Source organism: Papilio machaon, chromosome 14 (assembly GCF_912999745.1).
Source record: "Papilio machaon chromosome 14, ilPapMach1.1, whole genome shotgun sequence".
Lineage (NCBI taxonomy): Eukaryota > Metazoa > Arthropoda > Insecta > Lepidoptera > Papilionidae > Papilio > Papilio machaon.
The window spans coordinates 2584603-2595219 of NC_059999.1; the positions used below are offsets into that span (position 1 = coordinate 2584603).

The 10617-nt window shown below is 31.5% G+C and overlaps 2 protein-coding genes across 3 annotated transcripts; one reads left to right on the plus strand and one right to left on the minus strand.

Annotated features, from left to right (window-relative positions):
• The first annotated feature begins 454 nt into the window (after positions 1-454).
• On the plus strand, positions 455-5455 carry LOC106719811 (zinc finger protein 37 homolog). The gene is made up of 10 exons (XM_045681070.1): positions 455-562; positions 927-1120; positions 1384-1442; positions 1858-2044; positions 2191-2447; positions 2873-3414; positions 3769-3888; positions 4255-4403; positions 4713-4807; positions 5235-5455. The coding sequence occupies exons 1-10, from the start codon at positions 455-457 to the stop codon at positions 5453-5455; spliced, it is 1932 nt and encodes a 643-aa protein (XP_045537026.1).
• Positions 5456-6988: 1533 nt separating this feature from the next.
• Positions 6989-9824, minus strand: LOC106719920 (upstream stimulatory factor 2). Of its 2 annotated transcripts, none has more exons than XM_014514408.2 (7): positions 9682-9824; positions 9468-9511; positions 9149-9241; positions 8818-8898; positions 8573-8697; positions 7844-8028; positions 6989-7354 (listed from the first exon to the last, which is right to left on the minus strand). In XM_014514408.2, exons 1-7 carry the CDS (start codon positions 9732-9734, stop codon positions 7189-7191), a joined length of 747 nt encoding a protein of 248 aa, XP_014369894.1. In that variant the 5' UTR covers positions 9735-9824; the 3' UTR covers positions 6989-7188. The 2 variants fall into 2 exon arrangements, with proteins under 2 accessions (XP_014369894.1, XP_045536904.1); XM_045680948.1 differs by having other exon boundaries at positions 6991-7354; positions 7844-8025; positions 9682-9822.
• Positions 9825-10617: the final 793 nt, after the last annotated feature.

The following is a 10617-nucleotide window of genomic DNA, read 5'->3' on the forward strand; positions in this document are numbered from 1 at the left end:
AAAGAAAATGATTAAAAAATCTTGCCAGTTTTAAAAATCCAAGTAAAAGTATTCTTTTGAAAGTTTAACTGTAAGAATATACATACTTCCTTAATTAAATTAATATTGAGCGAGTAGAGTTATGAACAATATTTTTCAACATGTTTGCACATTCCAACTGACTGATTAGCACTTGACAACTTGTTAGAGTTTACTTACTATTCTTTCAACTTGACATTTCACTTTGACATTATCATTACATTGATTGATATGTTTATGGTTCACAAACTTGTTGCTTGAAATGCGAGAAAAATATTGAAACATTATTTATTATGAAGTTAAATCAACATATTGTGAACGTATTTATATTTTAACCAAAGAAGTAAAGTAACTCTTTTATCCGTCACCATTTTAGTAATTAATTCCTAAATATCAATGCCTATTATCTATTTAGATTGAGATATAGTAAAAAATAATGGAAGTATTTTGTAGAGGATGTTTAATTCAGTATAACGATCCGTCTGAATTGATACAGTACTCAGAAAAGAATAGAAGATTATTTATATATTGTACTGGTATACAGGTGGGTTTTGATTTTTTTTTTGTTTTAATTATTTATTGTTTAAATTGATTTACTTAAGGTCTTATTGTAAATGTACACGCTGAGTACTAGGTTTTCTAGTTAATTGATAGATCACTAATCACTTATTTCATCAACCTGCCCTTATCCCTATGGAGGGTCGGCACAGTATGTACTACTCCTCCATACATCTCTATCAGCCGTCATATCAGAATTTACCCCCTTCTTACGCATATCCTCTTTCACACAATCCATCCATACTTTCTTTGGTCTTCCTTTACCTTTATAGCCATCCACATTCACTAATCACTTATTTATGTTTTAAAAAATATACTTGTAATTAGCCTAAGCACAAACTATATTTCAGGTTAAACTAAATGACAGTTTTACATTCCAATTATGCAAAGAATGCTACCTCAATATGCAAGTTAGTTGTAAATTTAAGAAATTATGTCATAATTCTGATAAGAGAATAAAAAAGTACTTGTCTTTAAAAGATGTTGGTGAAAATATTGATTTGCCTACTTACCTCAAGACAGATGATGACTCAATAACTTTCAGGTAAAGTATAATAGTTTTTTTTTCTTATAAACTAATTTTAAAAATATGAAAGCTTGGATATAAGGATCAATATTTGTTTATAACCAATTTCCAAAACGGCTTAATGGATTTTTAGCAATAATGTAAAATGTCTGGAAGAATGTTTAGGCTACTTATTAAGTTTTTTAACTACATGCCGGCAATGTTTCTTTTTCCCAGCAAGACATATGCATTATAAATTACTTTGGTAGACATTTAAAAAAAATGTTATTTTTAATCTGCAGGCTTCCTTTGCTTGGGAATAGTACACCAAGCAATAATAATGTTAAAGATGAGGACAATGGTATGTACTTTAATAAGTATTATAATCACTGCTTCTTTTAATTTATGTATTATCACAATTTCTATTTCTTACATCTAAGACAATATAGGAAATATATTAAAATATAAAATAATTCAAATTCACTAATAATGTGTTCTACGGGCAATATGGCAGAACGGACGGCCGATGGGGCCGCAAAGTACTAGAATGGCGGCTACTGACAGGTCGACTCAGCATGGACAGGCCTCCTGCGAGATGCACCGATGATCTGGTCAAGATTGTAGGAGTATCGTGGATGTGGGTTGCACAGGACCAATCATCGTGGCGATCTTTGGGGGAGGCCTATGCCCAGCAGTGGGCATTACGTGGCTGAGAAGAATAAGAAGAATAATGTGTAATATAATCCATAATAATCTAGGATGATTTATTTTTACAGAATCAACATGTACCAGTATACAAAACTTTATCAACGACATTATGGCGTCAGAGGAGTTACCAGCCACAGAAGCTCGCATTATACGGGAAGTAATTGAGGAAGAGGCGGATGTTCTGGATGATTCTTTGGACTCACATTGGCTTCAAGATGATATATCTATTGACAACAGTTGCAAACTAGATTTCAGGTAATTCTAAAAAAAATCTTACTGCTCGATCGTAATGTTTGTTAGGTTTTTTTTTGTCAATTTCCAGAGTCAATTTTTATCATCTGATTTAGTTTAACCAGAATCATTTATCTAATTATCAATTAATTGATGTTCTGTTCTATCAGTTTTAGTCCATTTGTAACACCTCAGTATACCAATGAAGATAGTCTAAAGAAATTTGAAGATGAAATTACAAATAAAAGATCTGATGATGTTGCTACATTTAAAATACCAGCAGACATCAGTCTAAAGGTAGAACCTAAGTTGAAAGAATATGATACGACGGAAACAAAATGTACAATAGACCAAAATTTAGAAAATGCCTTGCTAAATGAAAATAATACGAATGTCTTTTTAGAAGATCTTCTTGTTACACCTCCATGTAAGTATTAATTCCTGCTTTGAAGCAAAATACATAGATTATAATATCCTTATCAATAGAGCTACCATCTTTCACTTTTTTTCCGCACCTCTTTATTTGTTGATTGTGCATTAACCAGCTTGCTGGTAACAAATTTTCTACTCAACCATGATTATTTTTGCCCCTTATCCATGCCATTAGTATTCCTATATTTGATAGTAATTATAAAATCAGGCTTTGTTACTTCTAGTGTTATACCTTCATTTTAGTTTAGAGATTCGTGTTTGATGAGTTAAAATAGGAAACAATAAGAATGCCTCTTTAAAACTAAGGTATATGTGATTCAATGTAGAAAGTTTCATGCAGAGATATTTAGGTAAGCACAAAAAACGCCAGTTTAAAAAAATTATATCTTGCCTTAAAATAACCACCAATATTATTTACAGTACAATCAAATATATCTGGACCACCTACTCCTGTAATAAATAACATACTATTTGGTGAACAATTAGAAAGCGATGGTGAAAATTCTTTAATGAATAAAATAGGTATGTGTATTGAAGAATTTAAACCTGTACAATCTGATAGTGATGTATTGGAAGATATCTTAGCTGAAACTGTTAAAGATTTTAATATAGACCAAGATATAGAAGATAATGATATTGAAATGAAAACGGAAATATTAAAAGAAAGAAATTCCTACAAAAACAAAGAAAATAGAAAAGATATATGCAATAGTGATGTGAAAACAAAACAGATTGAAACAAAGTGTTCATCACCAGATATAACTAATTTCTATTGCAAAATGTGTAACAAACAGTTTAAGAATCTTGCCGCATTGAAAGTACACTGCGGAAGAAAACATAAATTAAGGATATCTAATAACAATTCGGATAACTCTAAATTGGGAAAACCTCGGATATGTGATTATTGTGGAAAAGTGTATCGTCGTTTGCCTTTATTTGTACAACATATTAAAAGCCATGCTGTAAGTACAACATTTTTGACATATTAGACGTGCCTTGTTTTACCTGTCGAATCTTTCTCCCTTACTTTTCTATTTATTCTTTCTATTTCAGATCCATTTCGTAATGTTCTATGTTTTCATATCGAGATTTAGATGTTACCTTAAAATTTTTAATATTTGGACATTTTAATTAAAAAAAAATCCTGTTGCATCTACAAACTCTTCATTTTGATTATACTTGTATAGTATACCTTATTCTAGAAATATCAAATAACAAGAGATGCCATAGTAATTATAACTTTCTTTTACTTGAAACATTAGAGAACTGACTTTTACACGATAATTGTCTGAATCCATATTTTTTTTTAATTTTAGGGTACAGGAACGTCACGTTCATATGTATGCCAAATTTGTTCATTGAAATTCACTTCAGAGGCCAAACTTAATATGCACCAGAACACACACAAAAAGAAACCTTCAGCTAAAAATCATAAGGTAAACTTCAAATAATTAATCAAAATTGCTTAAGAGATGAGAGCTGGGGTTTATTATTTAGGCAGTTTTTCTATCTATAAAATCTTAAAAAAAAGAAATATTACTTTTAAAAGTAATTCAGAATAAAGTTTTTTACACGTATGCCAGTACAACAAGACAGTAGTGCCCATAATTAGCGCCGGCTTACAACTGGCATAATACAAACAACCAGTGAACCAAAGCAGTCCCATGCCAGGCCAGTGCTATTGTCGTACTGCACTGGTATAATGTAAACAAGGTATTATTACAAAAGGCATATAATTTATGTATTTCGAGTTACAATAAAGCTATTTTCATTTATTTTATATGTTTTTTTTTTTTTTTTAGAAATTCGTGTGCACGATATGCGGAGCTGGGAGTTCCTCAGCGACTAATTTGAAAACGCACCTCAGACGACATTCTAAGAACTATACCTTACATTGCGAGGAGTGCGGCATGGGCTTCTACAGGAAGACAGACCTCACCACGCATTACAGGTCAGTTAAACACTCACAAAACCGGATAGGAAAGAAAAATTATAGATTTAGATTTGTCTGTATCCTGAAAAGTGTGCTTTTTGCTTTTATAACAGTTTATAAGACATCTTTGCAGCTCTTAACTTCTTCCGAGTTGATGCGCAGAACACAATATTGTGAGTGTTGGGACGTAGCTGGATGCCAATTTAGTTTGCTAAAGTATTTGAAAATAATACATTCTTATTTATTACTCTTTTATATGTTTATTTAGAAAGTCACAAACTGTCACATAAGTTCATGAATACATGAGTGTACTTTTAATTATTTCAGGCACCATACTGGTGAAAAACCTTACGCCTGCGAGCACTGTAATCGTAAATTTGCACGACGAGATGTACTCAATAGACATATGAAATGTCACACAGGTACATAGAATTATGTATAAAGATATTAACAAGATTTGTTAGTTAAAAAAAATAACAGACTATGTATTGAGATGAAAGAATTCGCCAAAATTAAGTTGTTTATGCTCAAAGCCAGGGCACTACGAACTAACGAACGAACGAAATAACGTGAAGTAGCTAAGCTACGGAATGTTCCCAATCACAAAGTCAAAATTATTTGATGGCACATCTATGACCTCAGTTTACATTTTTTTACAAAAATGCCACAAGCTTGTACGTGAAGCTTCGCCATCCTTGCTCTAGGCTATACAAACTCACATACACAAAAACATTACACTCTTGAGTTAGTCGGGTAAAAAACTCCAATTCGGGTGCCAATTTTGTAAGAGAAATCTTAACAACTTTTTAAATAGCCATAACTTAAATATTTCATTTAAATTATTTCCAGACGAGAAACCATTTGAGTGTCCATATTGTGATATACGATATTCCAAGAAACATTATTTGATAACACATATAGAAAAATGCAAGGCTTGTCGGATGACATTGCCTCCCGAAGAAACGGACAATGAGAACAATGTCTCAGTGTATTACGCTACAGTTGTGGGCACAGATGTCGTATTAGATGAAACTGAAGAAAAAGAACTAGCATTAAGTGAGTCTACTTAATTTGAAAGACTATTAATAATTTTATTTAATGTAAATAAAGATTATTAAATTGTTATTGTTTTTTATTTATTTCTATACAGTATATTCCATAGAAATAAGAAAGTATGTCTTGTTCCGTTTTGCTTTTATTAGCTGACTTCAAAAAGAAGGTTATCAATTCGACTGTATTTTTTTTTATGTGTGTTACTGCGAAGCTCCACCCCTGGTGGTCCGATAAAATACATTTCAATCGAAAGGTAGTCCTTGTAGAACTACAAGACTAGTAGATTTTGAGTTTAGCTTCAAAATGCGTTGCGAAAATTAGGGACTTTTTGGCTTTCAGCGCTTACGTAGGCTAAACTATAGGACCTACATAAAAATGATGTTTGTAAGAATTGTAGCTCTTTAAATGTGGTAAATAAAACTCCACTATAGCATATATCTATCTTTTATAGTTCTCACAATAACTATTTTTTTCTTTTAACAGTAACAGTTAGCATTCATTAAACATCTCCTTTCGAAAAAACATAAATTAACCCGAACTAAAAAAAATTACATATGCCTCTGTGATAATTTTTTTTTTAAGTATTAATGTGTCCCATTTAGTCCTCTTTTAGATTAAACTAGCTTTTACCCGCGACTCCGTCCACGCGGAATAAAAAAAATGCACACAAGATAAAAAAGTTCCTATGTCCGTCTCCTAGTTCTAAGCTACCTCCCCATATATTTTCAGCTAAATCAGTTTGACCGATCTTGAGTTAAAAATTCTCTTAAATAAAATGTTATTTATTGTTAGGTATGAAATAAAACGTTATTATTTAATAACACTTGATTATATTCCATAACTCTTGGCATAATAGAAAAAAAAATACAAAATTTACAAGTACACTAAAATAACGATTTGGTTCATCATAAATGAAAGTAATTAATTATTTTCTTAATTTCATATGATTTTATGAATTTGACCCAATCATAATTATACAATTACATCATCGAAAAAAAATCTAAGGTATTTTGATATAACAAATATATGCACTATATTTAATACCTTGGTGACTGAAAAAATATTATTTTTTAGGTACTTAAAATGAGTTCAATTCTCTCAAAAAAGGATAAACTTTTGAAGATAACTGTTAACTTTTACTTAACAACTTTAATATGTTTAAAAAATAACGACACTAATTGTTTGATGCAATGAGTTTTTTTGTTATAAATTATTTTTTAATATCATTATTGGCAAAACCTGGCCGCCTTGAACATCTACAAGACATACTAATTTAATCTGTTATTGTAACTCAAAATAATATCTTAAAAGATACTTAAATCATTAATTTATTTAAAAAAAACTTAATTTACTATAAAAACTACTTATAAAATAAATAAATAACATTGCGTACATAATATATTGTGATGTAACATTTTTAACAACAGAATGACAATTCTGAACTTATTTTATATGCCAGTTACATTAATTAAAAAAAACTAATCATACAGCATATAAAATATTAACTCCTAGGTTATTCTGACTAAATATAACTAAAAAAAACTAAACTTAGACCCAATAGTTACATCTATCATCAATTTACATATTAATTTCAACAAAGAATGAAAATAAAAAAACCAAAACATGAAAAACAGAATTTACAAGTTATTTTTTCCCTAAATATAGTCACATACCTCACTAAGCATTAAAACAGCACCTTGTTCATGCACAAATTACAATTTGTTCAAGTTCATTCACTGTATACCATGAACTAAGACTTCTGCCCTCTTGGTCTATGGTAAGTTTGCGGCACTTGGCAGTTCTCAGCCAATTGTTGCCGCATTGAAGTATTTTCTTCCCTCAATTTCGTCAGCTCTTGATTCAGTCTCAATATTTCTAATACAAGTTTATCATTGTCCACTTCTAATTTTTCCAACCTGCAAAAATGTGGTAACTGGTAACCCTGGTATCTATCATCAGTTTTGTTATAAAATGTTTTCAAATATTCTAAACTAGCTTTCATTTTATTCTCCGCGACTCCGTCCGCGCGGAATAAAAAAAAATAGAAAACGGGATAAAAATTATCCTATGTCCGTTTCCTGGTTCTAAGCTACCTGCCCACCAATTTTCAGTCAAATCGATTCAGCCGTTCTTGAGTTATAAATAGTGTAACTAACACGACTTTCTTTTATATATATAGATAGATGTTTTTCATGCAAACTAAAGAAAAATAAATTGTAGAACACACTTGACAACTCAACTCTATAATGGAAGAACTTTGACTTTGAACTTTGACACTTGCAAATTCAACTCTATAATGGAATGCTATCTCGCTATACAAAATAGGGTAATCTAATTATCCTAGGGCAGGCCACAAAGGGAAGTACATAAATACAGATACAAGCTAGGTTTATATTTAAACTAACCTTTTTTGTTTCTCCGTTAGGTCTGTTATATGATCACATGCTTTAGCCAGTATTCCGCCTTTACTTGCGGCATCAGGTAGACCTGAGTTGGGGACTAGAGCTGCCAATTTTGTGATCCAACTGTTGATTTTATCCCGACGCCGTCGTTCAACCTCGTTGTGTGTCGCGCGTCTCTTGTCATCCCGCTTGAAAAATAACATTTGTGCAGAAGTAAATCCGATTCATTCATCAATGAACATCTACTTGTGACTCAGTCAATCCTTGGCCCCTCACCCATAATCATTTTCAAACAGTAAAAAAAAACATACAGAGGCAAGCTTCACATCATACTCCTGAACCTAGAGTTATAGATGTCAAAGAATAGCATGGACTTCAATATTTGTGGAGAAATTTCTGGAGATTTGATGACGTTGTGAAAGGGGGCTAGACGGAAAAAATTCTTACGAAAAGTTGTCACGACACTTTTTGCTATAGTAAGAATGTTAACGACGAATGAGCGCTACTTCACCATGGCAACGACGTGACAATATATAACGAAAATTCATAGAAATAAAATGTACTTCTTGTGAAGACTTAAGTTTTTTATTCATAGAATAAATATTGGTTCCTTCACTAATTAATAGAAAGGAACTTCGTTCCATCCGGGTGTCCCTTGACACCCCTCAAGTTTTTTTTGTAAATACCTAAATATAAATAAATCTTTAAAATAACTGAATACTGAATGCTTACTTTCTTAGCAGTAGTGACTGCTTTTGTTTGCAATGGTTGCCTTCTTATTGCTTTCTTTTGAGCTGGCGCAGTTGTGAACACCTCGTCAGAATTGGTTATTACAAAAAATTCACCATTAGGAATTACTGAAACACAAAAATAGTTTACAAAACTGATACAATTATGAAAAAGTAGAAATAGTAATAATAAGAAATAGGACTTTTATTTAAAACAGGTACTTTGTTAAAAGAATAAAATATATTTACCATGTGCTGGTGAATGAGATGCCATATTATTGTTACTTTTTTCTCCGGTCATATGGACTAGTTTGTAAGTTACTGCACCAGCTGAAAATTCATTATTGTATTATTAGACAGATTTGAAAATATTATTCTTTGAAGATTAAAACTGACCAAATGAAATGTGGGTAACAGCATGCAACAAATGTTGCAATAGTTCAGATCTTAAGATGTCTATTGAAATAATTTAAAATAAAACAAAGCATTTAAATTATTTTGACAAGAAGTATGTCGTACATACTCATTTATGAAACAACCATATTGAATAATATTAATTTAATAAATGAGATTAACTAACACAAGTCGCGAAAATTGTAGGGCGTATTATTTTCTTCTTCGTTGTTGTCTAAAAAGCTCGGCGATACTAATTGTACGTTGTCTTTGCTATCCTCTGTAAGGAATCATAATTAAATTTAAAATAACAACACCACATAATTTAATTCAATAATAAATAAACTCACTAGCTGCACATTGGTAAATATTGTCACAAATAACAAGCTAACCCGCCAAGCAAAGCTAGCCAATTCAATTTAGGTAAATCAATTTGTAATAATATAGAAATTTTTTAACAATATTGTTACTAGCTACTTCTAATTTAAACGTATTTGATAACGTACCGTAAATTGGATCTTCCATTACCACTAGTAATTCGTTGTCAGCACTGAAAGAAATGGCACAAAGTGAAATTTACAGAGAATTGCCAAAACCTTAAACTACAAAGATAAACTTGGCAAATTGCAAAACTAAAATGACGACCTTCGTTGGCACATAATTGTAATTATATAAGACATGCGTCTATACTTCTAATCATAGCGCATGATGTTATTTTACCTGTTATCAAGTGAATTTTCTTCTACGTCCACCTTTAATTCCACTTTGGACATTGCGCGTTATTATTTTTGAATTTTCTCAACTTGGTCACGGGGACAAATAAATGGTCATGTGATGCGCCTATAAACAATAAATACAGATTAAATATTTAGAACATAGACAATGGCGAATAAAAATGTGCTCATTGTATGCAGTGTATAAAAATTATCTTTCGACATGTGGCTTTCAACGTGGATTGTTTTAGTTTAGATATATCTATAACAAGTGCAAAAATTGTAAATATATTTATTTCATTATTTATAGAAGAGCGTCTTACGAAAATTTTCAGCAGAGACGACGACGTAGTTGAATTGCAGAGAATAAGAGAATACTATTTCTTACAAGGTCTTAAGCCTGGCCAAAATATAACAACTTTTTACGAGGGCGCTGCAATCTTCATTGATATTGCAATATTGTACATCTACGTCAATACGACCAACGGGCTGCAAAATGTCATGAATTTTAGACTTATTCTAAGTTAATCGCTTCTATATATTTTTCATCGCGTCTGTTATTATTTTTCAGCATAATAACACATCAATTTAGCACGAAATCAAAAATTATAATGCAAATACAACAAAATAATTTGACAATTAAATGACAACAGTGTCAATGTTTTGTCAACGAATTCTTTTTTTTTTAGACAAATTGTTGTTGCCATTACAGGAAGTTAGTTTCGTAGGTTTTCCGCAATATGAAGAGGTGCACTCTAATTACCTTTTCTCCTGTTTTTCTTATTTATGAGTTTTAAGACGACTTCGCGACTTTAAAAACCAAAGAATCCGGCAGCAGTAGCGCTATCTTACTCGGGGCGCGGACAAGCTCGTTCCGGTGCCGGTGCCTCATCGAGTGGTGAAGACGGAAAAGTGGAAGCACGTCATGGGACCCGCCGTCTAC